Genomic DNA, 19,228 nt, shown 5'->3' on the forward strand with positions numbered 1-19,228 from the left:
TTAATTTGTGAAGTAACGAGGAAAAGGTTCAATATTTGTAGTGGACTAGAAAGAAGGAGCATCATAAAATGTAAATGCCCAAATAAAGTATCTTAACTGTTTATTCATACATGGAAGCAAAATGCTACAAGTGATGAGCTATAATATGATTCAGTAATTCCACTTTAAGTTAAGTCTTAATGTCAATATCAGTGCCAGTTTTTAGGTGATCTCTACTATAACGTTACGTTAGATCAAAAGACGACCCCAGCTTTCTTATCAGGTTTACAAATTAGGCCTATTTGCCAGTAGACATTGCCAAATACGGTCTGTCTGTATGTTTCACACAGTCTGGAGTATCCACGGGGCGACATGACCGTCATCGAGGGTAAACGCATTTTGATTCGATAGGCAGACTAGGCACGAAAACAGCTAAAGATTTATCCAAGAGGAACCATCGAAAGGTTCAGCGGAACGTACACAAATAGACAGGAGAAGTGTGTGTCATGACTCACAAGCATATTACCCTGCCTAGTCTAGCAAGTGAGCATTTGACTCAGGAAAACAAAAGCTAGCGGCAGTTATAGGCCCGCTGGAACACTTCACTTGTAGCGCGGGAGCTCAGCTAGCATGCAGGTGAAAAGTATTTGAGCTCTGCACAACTACAACAATCAACGGGTATTTACCTGTAATGCAGGCATTGACTGCTGTGGGTTTTTGAGCTGTTACCACGTAGTTGTACGACATTTCTGGACAACACTAAAAGACAAACACCAGAGTAGTGTTTTTATGTCACACAACTGACAAAACCATTGATAATAAGACCCCCGGAAGTAGTTAGCTGAGCCATTTAGACACAGAGCCATAAGGGGACATGAAGAGCAGTGAACCGAAAACGGTGCGCCCCCTATATGTCGGAGGCCGGAAATTATGTCAATGCAATGTTTTTTGTTTTAATACATGTTTTTATTAAACAACAATGCAGATCAATACAAAATTCTACAGCACAGATTGTTGAAATAGATGTATAACAGTGCATTTAGAGCATAACAGGACAAAAGTAGGCATTTAATAAGAAGGTGAAAAAGAATAATAGCACCAAACAAGCGAGAACAAAGAAAAGAAAATACAAAGAGGTAAAGGTATTCTGATATAAAATTAAGTGAATGCAATGTTCTGTAATGACTACATTACAACCAGCAGTGGAATGTAATCAAATACACTTACTCAAGTCTACTACTGTACAGTTTTAAGGTACTTCACTTTCAGTCTTTCCTTTTTATGCAGCTTTACCCGTATAGCCACCTATCACTACATTTGCATTTACACTATCAATTTGTAGCTACTTTTTATTTGATTACAGCTAGATCATTTCAGTTTATTACTTTACTGCTTTTCATTTTTATTATTTTAAATTTATTTTTGATACTTTTAAACTTTGAACTGGGTTGCTGGTACTCACCTTATTGGGGTGGGGTAATATATTCAGCCTATTGTATTTACAGCTTGTGCTGCCCCTAGTTATCCAAATAACAAATATAGCCTTAAATAAAATGTACTCAACATAAAAATAGCCTACTAATGATTATAATCATAATCTTTATTTATTCATTATTGACATTATTACAGGTAAAGTCAAAAGGCTCAGGCTAAGGAGCAGAAATGGTATGATTAACTGTATGGGTCTTTAAGGTATGTGTGTGTTGTAGTAGATGCCTCTTCAGGGCATGAATGTTGCCTCCATTCAAAGTAGCCCACACTGTGTGAAGTAAACTGCGACCTTAATCGCGCAAGTAAAACTTAAAACATTTTTGCTGCTTCTGGTGGAAGATAGCTCTCTTTTTGGAGGAACTAACCCCCTCTGGCGCCCAAACTGTAGCTGGCAGAGAGTTCCTGAACTGTCCGTGTCCAGTCTGCAGCTTTTTGCTCCGCTTTCGTCTGCTATCTAGGTATGATGCAATTCAGAGTTCTTTTGAGAGCCGGTGCAGAAGCACTAATATAGCGAAATTATGGGCAGTTTAACAATACCAACAGAAACGATGTATTCTTATTTTGTTTGTTATTTTCTCGTATTTCTGTGTGTCTAATGTTTCTTTTATGTCTGATTTAAAAAATAAACGACAAAACATTTGTATTGATGGACTGACCGCTGAATATCAGTATTTCAGATTGTTTTTGAACACACCACCATGTGACGCACCGTTGCCATGGAAAAGGGACTCTGCTTAGCGCAGCCAAAGCTCAAAACAGCAGCTAAGAGCTAGCTACCTTGGTCTAGCATTTGTGTAGCTTAACAATGGCGACACAGGAAAACATCGTAGAAAAACACATGAGTATAAACATAACGGTCTCCCGTGGAAATAATCTGGTAAGGGGATTTAATGAGTTTTCTCTTTAATACTGTAAAGTAATAGATTTTTCTATGTAAGGGGCCTTGAGATGATTTTTGTTGTGATATGGCGTTGTTACAAATAAATTTAATTGAATTAAGCACAATGAACGTTAAGTATTTAGTGTAACAGTTAAGATAACTAAGTTAAGAAAAGTGTTTATCTGACTACACATACAGTACTAATAGTAAGGTTAACTAATCAACTTTATTGGCCAGATGTGCTGAACACATCTGTAGTACCGTGGCTCTCAAAGTGCATGTACAATGTTCTTCTGTAAGGCAACAAGTAAACAAGATAAGACTGAGAGAACAAAAAAAAGAAAAGAATGTGAATTAGGCAAATAAAAATAAAGCACTTATAAATATAGAAATACATATAATGATATATGTATATATAGTTTAGACTGAATTTTCAGATAGATATATATATGAAGGTATATTTACAAGGTATTCCACTGAGGGCTGTTGTTCTCTTATACTATCCTGGGTTAAGTGTTCATCAGGGTCATGCCACGATGGAAGAAATTGTCCTCGTGTCTGGTTGTTTTGACATACAGTGACCTGCAGCACCATCCAGGGGGGAGGAGTTCAAACAGTTTGTGTCCAGGGTGTGAGGGGTCTGCAGAAATCTCTGCCCTCCTTTTGAGCCGTGGGGTGTGCAGGTCCTCCATGGAGAGCAGGCTGGCACCAGTGATTCTTTCTGCAGTCATGACTGTCCACTGGAGTCTCTTCCTGTCCTAATTTGTTGTTGAACCAAACCAGACAGTGATGGATGAGTAGAGAACAGACTCCATCATTCCTCTGTAGAACTGTAAATAAATAAAGGGCAGGTTGAACTTCCTGAGCTGACACAGGAAGTACATCATTGGAGATATACTTATACCATGATGCCAATCACATGTTACTCAAACTGCATTGGTTTTTACTAACTTAATATAACTAAAACAGTTTTGTATGGTTTTCTGTAATTTAATTAATAACAACTGGAAATGAAATGACTAGTGTCAGGATCATCATTAGAACACTAGCTGAGGCTGAGGATGACAGACCTAATGTTGCATATTGTGTTTCTCCTTTTTTCAGCAAGGAAAACAGGTCAACAACTTCCGGAGTTTTCTGCAGGTTGAAGTGGATAGAGTGGTGCTGGGAACCTCTGACAAGAAACCGTTTGACCCTGAGGAGCAGTGTGTTGTCTATGACTTTACCTGCAGTTTCCACTGCTCCAGTGACACTCAGGCACTCAGTGACATTGCTCATAAACCCATCATATGTAAGCTGAGTTTGAAAATGTACTGTCTCCTGATATCTGACAGAACTAATAGTTGAGCTAAATGAGGTCTGACATTGAAGTTTCTAAATATTTAGTTTCACTCTGTCTCTTCTTTCACCATTTGTCCATTCTCGTTGTTGCTTTGACTTCCTCCAAATTTCCAGCATCACCTTAAATGACACTTAAATGACACTAGTTATGTGTAACATTTGGGTGTCAGGACTCAAAAACCAGACCACAGGAAACCAAGTTCAAACAAGAGTTTGTTATAATAACAGTCTCCACAAAGAAAGAGCCAGAAGCAATGTTTAGTGATAACAGGCAAATAATGAAGTTAGAGTAATTTAAACCCAATCTCATAAGTAATAGGGAAGACAGATAAGCTATGGTAATGTGGTGGTTAGGAGTATTTCCAAGAAGGTTGTTTTAGTAAGCAGTGAGCAGTTGATTACATTAGACCAAAACATGGTCAGAATAAAGAGCATAGGTTGTAATCAGTAAGGCAAAAGTTACTACAACACCAGGTAAGGAGAAAGACTAAAGGTATCAGTTCCAAAAGAAGCAGGCAAAAATCAGAATCCAAAAAGCAAAACAGGTAACAACAAGGTAGTTACCATAAGTACAAAGTCATGATGAGGAGTTACAGTGAACAATCTGGCAAGGAGTGAATGCTTTTAGTTGACTTATATTGAGGCTGTGATTACTAATGCAGAACATGTTTAAATGATGGTAGGATACTTCCATCAGGGACATCATGGGAGCATGACAGATGATTTAGGCTTGCTGTAGAATTTATGATGCAGACATAAAGTTTTTTTTAATGTAGACAATGTTTATGCTCATCTGTAACTTGTTTGCATGTTCACATTTGGACTAGTTATAATGTTTTTCCTGAAAGTCATGCCAAACAAGCTTCAACACGCTGACTTGTGCTGAGATGTAGTTTAGTTTCTTAACATTTATTCCAGCAGGAGACTTAACAGTTATAGAGCTAACAGATAACCAAATGGAAGTAGAAGCCAGTTACAAGAAAACCCAAACTGAAAACCCTTATTGTCAGTTAATGTTACACTGGTCCTAATTATTTTTGTTTATTGTTGTTATTACATTTCAGAAGACCTAGTTTAACTGTAAATAGCCTGAAATTCTCCCTGTAATAAATACACATCAATCTATATAGTAAAATCACAAGATATACTTTGCTGCAGTTGTGTTGTAGGTTGATGGCAATATCAGTGATAGTATAATTGGTAGGTTTGTCAGCTATCCAAGACTTATTCTGTGCAGGTATCTTGCCTTAATACAGCAGGTCCAGTCCCCATGAATCACTGCCAGTAGTGGAGCTACTATCACAGCTCTGTTTAATTTGAATGGGTTTGTTGTGGTCAGTGATGGTGACAGAGGTCCTGTCTGAGGAGAAGAGAGCTGAGGAGAAGACAACAGTGCTAGGCCAAGCTGTGGTCGACCTGCTGCCACTGCTGCAAGGTACAGCTGTACCTGTTTTTATATTTTAGCTGCTTTCTGTGGAGGCCAGAACAGTAGAAACTGACTTCAAAGAGCTGCCATTAGAGGATAGGGCTTTTATTGTTGGAATGATTCTCTCTTCTGTCCTCAGGTCAGTGCAGCTTCTCATTAAAAGTCCCACTGAATCCACTGACCAGCTCCTTAGCAAAAGAGTCCTCCCATGGCTTCAACCTCAAGGTTGGTTAATAATTTATAACTCTACAGTAATGTCTCTCAGTTATTGTTAGGAGCAGGATAGGATCATAGCTGCAATATATAGCAGTTTACACAAATTGATAAGTGCAACTTACAGTTTATAGCAGAGGGTACAAAAGATGTGTGTTTCTTTACATTTCCATCTGTATGCTGACAAAAGGTCATTGTACATGCTGCCATTAACTTTTAACAGCTTTATACTGTTCTTAATTATGAAGTCAAGTTAAAATGACTTGTCAAAGGATTTGTAGTTAACTGTTCTTAATTCAAATATACAGTCATTAAATTAATAACGGTATTTACAGATAACATATTTAAATACTTTATGAATAAAACATGAATCTGCCTGAACCTATGTCTCACTTTAGCAGCCGACTCTGGATGTGTGTGTCAGTGTGTTGGATCCAGTGCTGTCTGAGTCTGAACGCTCATCCTGCAGCCTACTGAAGGTATCTGTGGAGACAGCCTTCTCAGTTCCTGAGTCATGGATGCTGCCATCTGGCCCTGCCCCCTCTCCCTGCTCATATACTGCTGCCCTGGAAGTCCCACTTACTGCAGAGGTGAGTGTTAAGCCTGATTTGTTCTGTGTGGAGTCTACATTGTAGGTAAGGCGTAGGGACAGGGTAGCCGCATACTTTACACTGTAGCCTGATGTGCACCTCTCCATAAATGTAACTACAGGTCACGGTGGAATTGCATTTCCTCATCCATGTCTCTCTGCGGCCGAAGAAGCACAGAAAATTCACCCTTTTTCTGCCTTAAATGAGTTCAATTGTCATACAAACATCTCCTCCAACATCTTCTCTCTTTTCTGCATTGCAGTAATTTTAGTAAAAGTAACTGCTGTTCAGCATCTATTAGCCAACATGACCCACTCAGTTTCAGTCACCAAAAAAATAAGCTGCGAAGAAACTCAACACATTTGAGAGGTAAACCCCAAAGCTAATTAGCATTTTGGTTCTGTAATTGCAAAGCCACACAGACACATCAGCACACAAGTATAAATCAGGGTCCCCATGCATCCTGGAAAACCTTGGAATTTTGAGCCAGTTTTCCAGTCATGGAAAAGCCATGGAAATTGAGATAAATTGTACGGCGTCCTGAAAAAACACTACATCATCCTGGAAAATAATTTTCACATTTTTGGACGGTGGCCACATCAACCTGCCCAGTGTTTGATTTATTTGTTGTTGTGTTGCTTTTCTTTTCTTTTGTCTCTCCTCTATCCACTCACCTCAACCGGTCGAGGCAGAAGGCCGCCCACCAAGAGCCAGGGTCTTTCGGCGGTTTTTTCCATTAAAGGGGGTTTTTCCTCCCTAGTGTCACCATGTGCTTGTTCAAGGGGGATTTGTTGGGTTTTTCCCCTATAGTGTTCTGAGATGACTTTTGTTATGATTTGGTGCTATATAAAAAATTTTGAATAAAATTGAATTGTATAGATTTAGTAAGATTTCTTCCAGCTGTGTCAGATACAAATTTAATCAACTGTTACTGTAGGTAAATAACTATCGAATGGAACTTGATATTTGGCAGATATCCAATAATTGCGCTTCAACTGAGGCCAGTACAGGAAGGACTACTGATAGATTTATATACATTATAGGCTCGCACCTAATCCCTTAAGGTCAAGGCCATCAGCTCTTTAAAATAGGCAGTAGCCTATCCAATTTGGATCCACATGTGCTCACACCTGAGCATGTTTTGTGTAAAAGATGAAGAAGCAGGCTGTTTCGCCATCTGTTCTGTATTTCTATGATAGGACTTTTAACTCGGGCTGTACTATTGCTCTGATTCCCAGAAAGATCAGGTGCTGGTGTTTTGTGAAGGGCAGCTAAAGCCAGGGGGACAGAGGGAGGAAAACAGCAGACAAAAGAAGAGACCCCATCAGTCACTACTGGTCCCAGAGAACCACTTTCTGCCAGGAGCCTTTTTCCAGGCAGAGCCCATCGAACAGGAGGATGGCGAACTGACTGGCTTGGAGGTTAATATTAATGCATCCTGCACCTGCTGCTAATTGTTAACTGTGTTCGCAGGAATGTCTTTGTGCACTGTTAGATATTGCTAGATTTAAAGTAAATTAGACACACAGGCTTAGCTAGTGACTATTTATTAGAGAATTTAAAATGCCTTAAAAACCTTAAAAGTAAGAAAAGTAAATTGCCCTTAGATGCATATCTAATGCTGGAGACGATTATATTAATTAACTCAGCATGCAGGCAGGCTCAGGTAAAAAGTCAATTACAGTACTGGAGAATCTACAGTAAATGTTTCTACAGGACCGGGAGTTTCGTAATGAAGCAGAAACCACTAAGAAAAGGGTGAGCTGGGACACAGAGATGTGCTGCCTACTGGATAGAGGAGGAACTACCAGGTCAGCTACACACACAAGTCACCCCTCCTCCAATTCTACCATCATGCTACCTGTTGGAAATCACTTTTAAGAGAATGTTCTTGAAAGCAAAAGTTTGTCATTAGTTTTTTGTGGCTATATCTTGAATTTTAAGAATTGTTAACCATAAATAACCACATTTCAGGATTATTGCAGAGCGTGAACTTGACAACTTTGTTCCCTTGTTCAATGCATTTCAGGCCAAATGGAAAGGAAATCAGGAAGTCATGGAAAAGTTATTTGGTGTTTATACTGATTTTACCTCAGGTCCATGCAGTGAACCTGGGAATCAATGATATATGTAACCAAAGTTAACAGGTATAATGACAAGAATACAAGTCAAATCCTTGTGAAGAAAACTGCTCAAATAATGGCTTAGGAAATAGTAATGATTTATGGCAAAATAAAAACAAGAAAATTAAAAAAAAAAAAAAAAAAAACAAATGAAGGAGAACATCAGAATATATGTGAGTGAATTTTAGCTTTGAAAATGACATGATTAAAAAAACAGGAAGAAAGATATACATGTAGAAAAAGATGTGAAAAACATGTTGGCTATAATTTCAGGCTGCAGCAGATGATCAGTGAGAGCAGACTGTGGCCAGTGGAGATTATGAGGTTGTTGACTCCATTTGAAAAGGCAATAGAAACCAAGCAGGTGAGACAGGTACTGAACTGAACTGTACTGAGACAGGTACTGAACTGAACTGTACTGACTGTGCACTGTTATCACTGTAACCTGAACCACAAGTAAGAAATGAGGGACGACATCCATAATTATTTCAGACAAAATTGCATTTCACTTTATTCAGACCTAATGTAATGCTTTAGGGGTCTATACTGGGTAGGTTGAATGAAACCTTTTGAGAACACTTGACTATGTTTAGTGGAAACCTGAAGCAAAACTCAATGATAGACCAACAAATTCATCCAGTCAGTGTGGTAGAAAAGGTCCATCCATGTTTACTAAAAGACAATGTGCGTGTGTGTGTGTGTGTAGCTAACCGAGGGTAACCCAGAGATCCCCTTCCATGGGGTGGCGTTCGTGGACATGGGGCAGCTGCTGTATCCTGGAGTCAGTCGCATTCGAGGAGCATACAGCATTCAGCCCTTCTCTGAAGCTGAGTTGCTGAACAAAGTAACCCAAAAATACACATACAGTATGATTCATTTGCTATCATTTTTATTATACTTAGTTCTTTATCTGGGTCTGTATGAACTGAATCATGCTTGTACAATGTTTACCAGGAATGACTTATACACAGATGGAACTCCACCTGCTTTTGAAAGAAACACTTTATGGAAATATGTGTTTTAACCAGAGTATGTTGAAAATGATCAGTATCAGTTTCATCTCTGTGTGTCCAGCACAGTGATAGGTCATACAGTAGGATAACCTACAGTATATGCTGCAAAGCCATGTTGTGGCATGTGTAATACATAAATAAAAACATTACTTAAAATACCCTACTAAATAATCCTAGTAATGATCCCATGGTGTGTGTACTGTTAAGCCTCTGTTAAAGTGAGTTTATCTTGTTATCTGTCTTGTACCTAAAGGCCAACCGGAGTGTCAGTGTGTTAAAGGAGTATGTCAAGGATGCAGCCATTCAGGCAAAAGCTCGTGCCAGCTCAGCTACAGGCTCTCCCAAGGGAAAGTCAGGGAGGAACATGGATGCCAGGATTTCAAAGGAGTTGACAAAAAAGGTCAGAAGGATCCTTATGGTCAAAACTAGGACAAGAGATTAATTTTTACATAACAGAATTTCCAGGGGCTTGGATGTCACCACATCATCATACAAGATTTAAACTGCAAAACAAGTCCTTAAAGTGTTTCAGAGTTTCCCAACTTGAGGCAAATTCAGTGGTTCTTTGTTTCTACACACAAATTATGTCATCAGGATTTTTGTGGCAGTAAAAACAGCTGTTTTTGCTTTTAGTGTTTTACTTTCACCAAACTGTAACGTTGGAAGTCTTTAAATTTGACATCCAGGTTGTGTTTGTAAGGTTAGACTAATGTAATCCATTCTCCTCATGTAAACAACCTGGAAATCAGATCAGGACATCTGCAGCTGACAGTGGGACCGATGGTCAGAACCAAACTGAGCTGCGTGTCAATATAGAGGGAAATGTAAGTTGCCAAAAAATAGTAACACAACTCCATATATTAGTAGTGCATTAGCAAACACATTAGCCATCATGTACTCGAAAATGTGGCTGTAGTAATAGTTTAATACAGATTCAGTAAGAACAGAGGATTATTAACTTAAAGTCCTTTTGTACTTCCTTAATATTGTAACACACTGTAAACCTACTGTACATCCAGGCTTGCTGAAAGAATTGTAACACCAAATTCCTTTTAATGACAGATGTATTTGGAGGCCAGAACTTACATTATAATTGAGATAGCCTTGGAGAAACCATTGGTACCCAAAACATCTCCAGAGGAGCTGGCGCAAAGGTAATATGTTACATAACTTATCTGAGTGCTATGTGGTCACTGAGCTTAACGTAACTCTATTGGTTACACTCTCGCTAGACTGTGTCCCTGAGCTATCAAAACCTGTGAGCTATCAGATTATTTTCACTTCTGGAGTCAACTGGTCATTATTCACACATGAACTCTTACTCATTTAAATGCACTGATAGTGACAGATTCACACCCAGTTGAACTCTGGTCTGTTACATTGTCCCTCGGGTTTCTGACTGACTATGGAGCACAAATCAGTGAGAATGTGTTGAGATGTGTCTCTGTTTCCTGCAGGGTGAAGGCACTGATCCCACCCAGACCTCCACTTCCAGCAGGTCCTAGCAGAGCAGAAAGAGTAAATTACAGACACATTTATATATGCACACACACACACACACACAAAATGAATCACACATTAGTGGAGAGTTACAATCTGAATTCACTTTATTGGTGTGTCTTCCTGCAGGCAGTGATGGACTTCCACAGGCAGGTAGGCAATGTGGTGTCACATGTTTCAGACCAGTATAAGGAGTTGTTTGGAGCAAGCAGTCGCACGCACTTGGAAGACTGCAGCCAGGAGCAAATGATGGTTCAACTGATGGCAATGCTCAATGTCTCTGGGAGATACTTTACCTTCAAGGAACAGATGAAGGTCAGAACAAATGCACACATCCCTGGTAGAATGATGACATTTACAGCTAGTTTTTTTTTTTGCGGTAGATCTGTAGCCCATTTTATTTTTTCCTGCAATAAAGAATCTACTATTACTAGTTAATCACATAAGTGTGCATATGTGTGTGTTTCTCATGTGTAGCCTGCGGTGGTGAGGATTGTACGTGACAAGCTGCAGCGAACAGAGCCTATCAGTGACCCTCAGGAGCTACAGGCTTTCGTCAGCAAACTCTATGTCTACCTGGTGGACGAAATGCATGTAGCACTCAACAAGGTAACACACACATATATAATTTATACAGTATACATTACATACATACTGTATATGCCTATTACTTTTTATCCTCCCCTCCACAGATTTATTCAGAGGACATCGATGACGACTCACCTGATGAGATCCATTTGAATTCTTCTCAGCTCAGACATTTTGCCAAGGAAGCTCAGCTTACTGGGGATTATCAGCAGGCTGCTCAGTACTGTCAAGAGGTACATTCTCACCATTCCAAATATCTCTGCACTTCCTATAAAAAAAATGAGAAAATAACAGCTGAAAAACACGTTATAGTCATATGTATTTTCAGAAAAAAGGATTTGAATAAATAAAGCAGAGCAGGATTGACAGATTTTTTTTTCTGACCAAATTTAAATGTATGCCAAGAACAGATCTTTGCTGTTGTCACAAATATGCTTTAATGTACTCACTATCCTTGGAGTGTTTTGTGTGTGTGTGTGTGTGTATTGGAGCATCCAGTCAGTGTATTTATGTTTCTGCAGCTAGTGGTGAGGCACCCCAGTGAACCTTCCCACATGTTTGAGTGCGGAAGCCTTTACATGCTGACTGGAGACTACATGAAGGCTAAAGAGTGTTTCCATGCTGCTGTGTCCATCCAACAGGCACATCAACCCAGGTCAGAAATGCGCCAGTTACAATAAAAGCATAAATAGCTAGAGAATATTAAACTTTACTACACGCAAATCACTGAGCTCAACACAGAAATCCAGAGTAAATACTGTATGTTCTGATTATTTTACCATTGTTGACAATAAAATGGTTGTCAATTGTAAATTGACACTGTGTAAAGACACCACAAACAATATCTTTCCACTTGTTATTGTGTACATTAGAAAATGTGTAACACTGTAACTATGCACCACAGGCGATACAAAAGAAAGAGGTAGAATCAGACATCTAATGTATCACTGGACAGTGACTCAATGGCTGTTTAAACAGACAGCCAAAGGGCTAAAGAGTGAGCTCCTCTTATTCCTTTCAGCCTGATGATGTGCGGGGTCTTGGCAGTGATGTTTGAACATTACAAGGAAGCCCAGACCTTTCTGGAGCGAGCCACCAACATAGACCCACATAGTGTTGTGGCCTGGACGCTGCTGGGTGAGATAAAAGCCTGTATTTCTACACAAAGCTGTTTAACCTGTGAGCCTGCTGCTAATACAGAACACTACCAACACTCTTTTGTCAAATATCAGGTTACCAGGCAGTCAGTGTTGTTCATCCCCAATATGATGGGGGCTCCTGTGAAGATCAAGCTAAACAAGACTCTTAGAATGATTTAGTCTGTGTGTGTTTTTTATTAGTTTAATTGTTGGATCAGTTCTTTCTTTTATACTTGAAAAGCATTCATATTAACCTTTACAAACTCTGACCTTGAATAACCCTAAACAGTAAAGTAGAAGAAATGCATGACGGAAAATGTGCTGAGTAAATTTATGTCATGTTTCTCATCTGCTACCTAGGTTTGGTCCATGAACGCAAGAATGAACACATCCTGGCTGAGTCAGCTTGTCTGGAGGCCAAACGGCAGCTGAGGGCAAAAGAAGCAAAGAATGAAATTCAGAAGGAAGAGGAGAAGACAGACAAGCAGGAGGAAGGGAAGACGGCCACGCCTGCACATCAGGGATCCACTGCTAATCAAAGTAAGGTGCAGCAAGAAGAAGCACACTCAGAGAAGAAGAACAGAGCACTGCCTCTTCATCTAAATGTACAGTAATAATGTTTCAGTTTTTATTTTATTTATACTACACTCACAGTATATCTTGACTGTGTTGTTTCTCACTGGTTGACCTAAATCTCAAATAACTTTTAGTGTCAGCTTTGCTGATATTGTGTAAGACTAGCAGCTTGTTTGTATGTTCAAATATTCCTTCAATGTCTGATGTAGCCTGTTGCAAGAGCAGACATAGGAGCAACAGAAAGCTGCTAGTAGTAATTTATCCCCTCTTAGCAATTAGAGCATATTATCTTTGTAATTACTATTATTATCACAGCTGAAAAGTACAGCATCTGTAAAACGTGGTGTTCATGGCACTGCACATTATTCCCTTATTATGTTAAATTTCTTATTAAAACTCTGAAAGTGCAATTATGTCAGCTGGTGAAGAGTCATCAAATCTGGTATCAAAGACTCCCTCATATCAAATGATGAGATTCGGCCTCCTTTCTTGTAATTTCATCTACCAGGACAGAAAACCTACAATGCAGTTTAAAAGAAATTTTGATATAAAACATAGTCCCATGTGCAGTAAAAAGTTGATGTTGCATTCTGTTGGCAAGACCGTCTTGAAAATAAGGCTTGTCTCATCTTTTCTGTTTATCACACACTTAGTGAATCTCTCAGTGCACTGAAGTAAAGTTCATGTGGCAGTGAATATGGGTCTCAGGAGCAGCTGGTGTTACCTGACAATATTGCTGCATTTTTTTCCACCAGACTCGGAGTTTGTTGACCAGGTCTCAGAGATGCACAAAGAGCCTTCAGCACAGAGCATTGGGTCCAGATCAGCTCCAACTAAACTCTCCTCCACCATTTACACAGAGACAGTCCAGTTCCTGCTGCAGAACAATGCCCTGCAGGTACAAATAAACATAGCAGCTCATCAATATTTAGCTGTACATTGTAGGACGACAATACAAATTACATGGAAAACCCATCTATGGTGTAAATTTATTTTTGGAAAGGAAAAACTATAAACAGACATGGACATTATGAAAATTGATCATGTGAATTCGGCTGGCAGTTCAGCAGCTGTTCAAATCTCACATCAGAATATTTTCGAAAACACCAACAAAGAGAATTTATACAAGTTTATTTTTGTGACATTCTGAAATGAACTGAAACTAGCATCTATGTAGTATTTGTACTGACAGCAGTAGTTGAGCTTCTAACAAAAGTAAAACATAAAACTGCCCATTATCAACTTAACACTGTTTTCTTGTTGTCAGATGGCAGAGCATGCTCTGTCCCAGGAGCTGCTGTGTTCAGATGACGGTCACAGTGTCTCCTACCTCGTTCATCTGGCCCAGTTGCAGATGCTCAAAGCAGACTACTCCAGTGCTGCTGTCAACCTCAAGCAGGCACTGATTCACAAAGATCAGGTACTCACACACTGACTGTTGCACTGCTTCAATGCTGGCCTATTAGGTTGTTAGTCTACAGTCTGTAATTGAACATGTTTAAACTGCAGCAGAGATGCACATCTAGTTTTGGATTTATGAGCTTCTTTCATGTCACTGTTGTCTTATGCTGAAAATGTTTACAGTCCAGACTCCAAGTATTTGGACATATCAGCTTTGATTTGAATAGGTTTATATCAATATAGAAATAATATAGAAGATATAACACTGTCATCACATAGAGCCCAGAGTTTAGGCATTCCAGAGTAACTGAACATTTGTCTATTATATTTTTTGGGGGAGCTGTGTATCATTTTGATGTTATTCCATACAGAAAAGAGCTCACACATGCTTCAGAGCTGACAGAGAGTTGACAGTTGCCATTTAGATTGAGGTGGTGTTGTCAGTAAGTATAAGTGAAGAGGTGACGAAGATAAGAATGAGGCTAAAAAAAACAACAATGCAATGATCTATCAAAGGTATAACTGTTTGGTGCATCCTAAAAAAGCAGGTCTGCTGAAAATAACAAATGAGCTGGACCAAGGAGCACAAGTCTTGTGGATGACCTCAAAATCATTTGCATGGTGAAGAAACAGTGATTTACAGTATAACTGCACAGCAGGTTTCCTTGTCAGTCTGGACTGTAAATGTTACAGTTACCATTGTAATAGATAATTTGCTACATTGTTTTTTGCCTTTAACTCCTTTATCAGTATTTTTGGGAAGATTCCTTGTGTTGCCTTGACACTCCCTTAGAAAGGTGAGGATGGTGTAGTTAGTCCAGGAAGTATTTGGGAACCCCAAATGTACTGTAAACTTGCACTGTAAAGTTTCCTTTTAATGCCTCAGTGTTCCACAAGAAAAACCTAGTCATTTGGTGTTAATATTGTCACATCTTCCTTCATAACAAATCATTTTGTCCAATAGTTTACTTTGTATTAATTTATAATATTAATGTGATGTGATAAATTTAGGACCAACAGGGCTGATTGAACTCTAGTACCATCTCCTCTGAACATTAACCTGAGAAGCATCATCCATCCTGTCAGCAGGATGCAGATGTGTGGGCTTTGAATGGTCACTGTCACTACCTGCGAGGTGAGCCCCATGTTGCCCAGCACAGCTACAAGCAGAGCCTTTGCCTTCCTCAGCAGCCATCAGACTCTCACCTTGTCCTCCTACGCCTGGGATCCATTTATCTCCAACAGGAAAAGGTCACACATTGAGACAAGCTTCAATACTGTCTGATCACTCATGCACTTTACTTATTTGTGTTTCTTTTTTTAAGTTTGAGCAAGCCAAAGTTGTCTACCTACAGGCCTGTGAGCAGTCTCCATCCTGCCTGACCTGGCTAGGCCTGGGCATCGCCTGTTACCGGGTAAAACGAATTGATGGAAACCTTAAAATATATTTAAGTTAAGCTTGATTTATCGGTTAAGCAACACGGGGGGTGCATATATGTTAAAATGTGGTTTTAGGAGCAGTCAACATTGGAGATAACCCTTATGTCAGTGATCACACTCAGGTTTTATCTACTGTCCTACTGTGAATGTTTATGTACTTTATAAAAAAGTGAGCCTTGGATATGTTTGCATGTCTGCTTGTGTAGCTGGAGGAGCTGTGTGTAGCCGAGGATGCGTTCATTCAGGCAAACCGTTTGAACACCCAGAATGCAGAGGTGTGGGCTTACTTGTCTCTGATCTCCTTGAGGGTGAGTGTTGATGACCTGTTGAAAACACACTAGCTCTGTCTACATTTCATGAGAAGTGTAGCTTTTGTATACCCAAACAAGCGGGTACAGCTGATGTATCCTTTGGGTTAGTGTTAGATTTCAAGGATCAAGTGTAGATTCTGGGGGCAACTGTGGGTCAGGAAGTACAGTGGGTCATCCCCTAAGCGTTGGGTTGGTGGTTCAATCCTCGGCTTCTCTAGTCCACATATTGAAATGTCCTCTAACAAGACACTGAAACCCTAATTGCTTTTGATGATATCACTGGTGTGTGAATGGGAAATCGTGTAAAGTGCTTTGAGTATGCTTCGATGCATAGAAAATAACAATATGTGTTATGTTGCTTAACTGGACCCTAGTTCTACCCTAACCAATTATCTCTGCCTATTCCTGAGTCTTGGAAACTAATATCTACCATATCTTTCATTTTCTCACCAATCACATGACAATCACTTGTCATATTCCTCAATGAGCAAAAGTAAGTTTTGCTTAACCCTCAGGCCTAACAAAAAATACACCTGTGTGGCCTGTGTACCTTCAGAACAAAGATTCACAGTTCATTGAACTAACCATGTGGACATGAACTAACCATGTGATAAATCCTTTGTTTACAGACTGGAAAACCAAAGGAAGCAGAACACTTTTATAAATGTGCAGTAAGGGTGAGTTAGGCTGGTGTTTTTATCATTGATGGTGATTTTAAAGTAGGACTGAGACCAGTTATTGAGTTGTTGTTAATAGCTCAAATTCAATAATGCTGTTTTACTGTATTATAAAATGTGTTTTTAGAAAACATATAAACATATAAAACACTTACTTTGTTTCTATATAAGACATGAAACATGAGTCAGTAAAACTTGAGAATTTTGCCATAGCATTTCATTATTTTTTGAACTGCAGAGAAAATGGTTTCGTAGAGATTTCTTTGGGTACATCCCAAATCTCTTATGTGCACCAACATTTCCCTCACTTGCATCTTTTTTTTGCGTCATGGTCCCACCTATGTAAAATGTGAGTAAAAGGTGCAAGGGAAAAATGTGAAGAGAGAGGAATCAAGGAAGCATTTTTTAGAGACATAAGGCATCCTTTCCTTAGATTCTTCATCTGAAGTGTCCAATTGTCATTTGATCTCTGATAAAGGGGTGTGTCGGTCTATAAAAAACTTTCGCAAAGGATTCTACCATTCATCCTCACTCCTGGTTCCTCCAGCAGCCTCCTCATTCGTTGACCCTTAGAGAAGATTTAAGAGTCTCAGGGTGTGCTTGCTTAAGGAGCGAGGAACAATCATATAAGATACTTGAGATGCAGCCCCTTTCTTTTGTTTTGTTGTGACACAAATCAAGACCTCTGTATTTATCATAAATGTTGTCATAATGTACTAATTTAAGTACATTTGTCCTTGCTATACAGTTTAACCTGCAGAAGGACTCACTCCTCAAAGAGTTAAATGAGCTGAAAGATCATCTCCGCTTCAGTCATCTGGCTTCATGCTTTGCAAGATGCTCTCAAGCAGGAGTCTAAATAATACGACCAAGTACATTACAGTGCTGTGCATATTTACACACTCTAGAGACAGCAGTACGTTTCTGTGTTTAGATAAGATGAAAACAACAAATCAAATGCATGTGGTTGGCATTAAGAGAATCTATTAACATGTCATCTTAACGGCCGTATGGAAGACAAACCGCACCTGAAAACCATTTGTCCAAATAAATCTGTTGCTATTTAGCCAGTGTGAATTCTGAAAACATTGTTAAAAACAGAAAAGGTTATGTTGCTTTTAATAAAATGATAGGGAAGATAAAAAATACTATACCCTATTAAAACCAGACTGTTGAGAAAATTGTACAAGAGAGTTTTGAAACAGCCTACAGATTTGTAGTGATGAGTAGAAGTGGGAGATTAAAGTTTTAGACACTTGCTGTCATATTGTTGTCCCATCGGTCACATTTTAACCTAATTTGATCAAATTTGTGAGATGTTATTAAAGTCAAAAAAACACTCAAAGCAACACAGTTGGTCTCAAATGTATATAAAACAACTGTGTTAATGGAGAGCATTAACAACAGAAAAGGAAAAAGGGCATGTGGTGACTAGTAATAAAATATTTTTAAACTATTTTATCTTACTTTTTGTCTCATTTTTACCATCTGAACAGCAAAACAAGTCTGATGAGACATTCTGGCCTCATTGTTCTAAAACACCCTAACAGATTTTGGCACCTCCTCCCTTGTTACATAGAAAATATTTTTGGGATTTCTGTCAAATAGATTTATAATATGTGTTGCAAGAAATGCATTTAGGCTCAAATGTATTTCATATTTTGCATTTTGAAATTTGTGTTGGTTGGCAACTGGAAATACTTTGCAAATACATTTCCTGTACTTTTAATCCACATTCTATTATACTGGCCAGTTTTTTTTTTCCGCTGCATGCAATTTCTAATGTAACCTTTATTGTGATACTTGCTTTCCATATAGACAACTTTCTTACAGTGCCATTTTAAACCAGTTGTTTGCTGTTGCAGTGAGATCACTGTCTGACTCGGGCAAAGGTGTCTCGCAGCCATGGTGAATCCTCATAGAGGCGTGGATCACCCAGATACTCTGAGGTCCGCTTGTAGAAGTAGTAGTATAACACAGAAGCTGTGAACAGGAAATATGTGAGGAGGCTTTATCATACAAAACACTGCAAAAATGTACAGAAAGTATACTATCCTTTTTATGTATTAAAGGGAATCCACCCAATCCATAACTAGTCTAATTTTCAAATGATGGAGGAGTTTGAATAAGAAGTCAGTGGTGTGATACAAATCTGAAACAGTGGATGAAAAACCAGGTGAAGGGCATCATGTTTGCTGAACTTCTCTTGAGCCATTTTAGTCATTTTGTTGTGGAACTTAGAATTTTTATGCCAGTGTCTTGTTTGTTTAATTCACTTACAAGTATCTGGTGCTATTGTTGAGTGGTAATGCAGTGTGTGCTTTTGTACAACCAGTCTCCTTTACCAGGGCAATGATAACATTTGAAAGATAAACGCACAAAAACATGACAAAATTCATTGATGTGAATACATTTCCTAGGGAGTGGCTCCCTGTACAATGATAATAATCAAGTAATCAAGAGATAATATATGATTGTACCTGGATATTGGCTTTAAAACACAGACTGGGAAATGGGAAATCCCTGGTAGCATGTATAAT

General features: G+C 38.9%; 3 protein-coding genes across 11 annotated transcripts in view; 1 reads left to right on the forward strand and 2 right to left on the reverse strand.

Annotated features, from left to right (window-relative positions):
• The window catches only part of ddb1 (damage-specific DNA binding protein 1), a 44,259-nt gene extending 43,422 nt beyond the window's left edge, over positions 1 to 837 (reverse strand). The window contains exon 1 of the mRNA XM_020608833.1: positions 666 to 837. Coding sequence (XP_020464489.1) covers positions 666 to 726 — 61 coding nt within the window. The 5' untranslated portion in view covers positions 727 to 837. The remainder of the gene's footprint in view (positions 1 to 665) is intronic.
• Positions 838 to 2,178: 1,341 nt separating this feature from the next.
• Positions 2,179 to 18,257, forward strand: cfap70 (cilia and flagella associated protein 70). 9 transcript variants are annotated; one of them, XM_020608836.1, is made up of 26 exons: positions 2,180 to 2,347; positions 3,455 to 3,641; positions 5,031 to 5,126; positions 5,257 to 5,342; positions 5,732 to 5,920; positions 7,159 to 7,341; positions 7,637 to 7,731; positions 8,317 to 8,416; positions 8,750 to 8,887; positions 9,310 to 9,456; positions 9,806 to 9,880; positions 10,119 to 10,210; positions 10,514 to 10,574; positions 10,686 to 10,871; positions 11,034 to 11,165; positions 11,249 to 11,377; positions 11,666 to 11,799; positions 12,166 to 12,281; positions 12,644 to 12,823; positions 13,615 to 13,757; positions 14,127 to 14,279; positions 15,347 to 15,511; positions 15,586 to 15,675; positions 15,907 to 16,008; positions 16,641 to 16,688; positions 17,437 to 18,257. In XM_020608836.1, the coding sequence occupies exons 1-26, from the start codon at positions 2,276 to 2,278 to the stop codon at positions 17,545 to 17,547; spliced, it is 3,210 nt and encodes a 1,069-aa protein (XP_020464492.1). In that variant the 5' UTR covers positions 2,180 to 2,275; the 3' UTR covers positions 17,548 to 18,257. The 9 variants fall into 9 exon arrangements, with proteins under 9 accessions (XP_020464496.1, XP_020464497.1, XP_020464492.1 ...); XM_020608834.1 differs by having other exon boundaries at positions 2,181 to 2,347; positions 5,729 to 5,920; XM_020608837.1 differs by having other exon boundaries at positions 2,181 to 2,347; positions 5,729 to 5,920; positions 8,317 to 8,407.
• Positions 18,258 to 18,388: 131 nt separating this feature from the next.
• Positions 18,389 to 19,228, reverse strand: part of LOC109965095 (transmembrane protein 138-like) — a 5,727-nt gene continuing 4,887 nt past the window's right edge. The window contains exon 5 of the mRNA XM_020608845.1: positions 18,389 to 18,671. Coding sequence (XP_020464501.1) covers positions 18,559 to 18,671 — 113 coding nt within the window. The 3' untranslated portion in view covers positions 18,389 to 18,558. The remainder of the gene's footprint in view (positions 18,672 to 19,228) is intronic.

The sequence above is a fragment of the Monopterus albus genome, unplaced genomic scaffold, assembly GCF_001952655.1.
Source record: "Monopterus albus unplaced genomic scaffold, M_albus_1.0 scaffold95.1, whole genome shotgun sequence".
Lineage (NCBI taxonomy): Eukaryota > Metazoa > Chordata > Actinopteri > Synbranchiformes > Synbranchidae > Monopterus > Monopterus albus.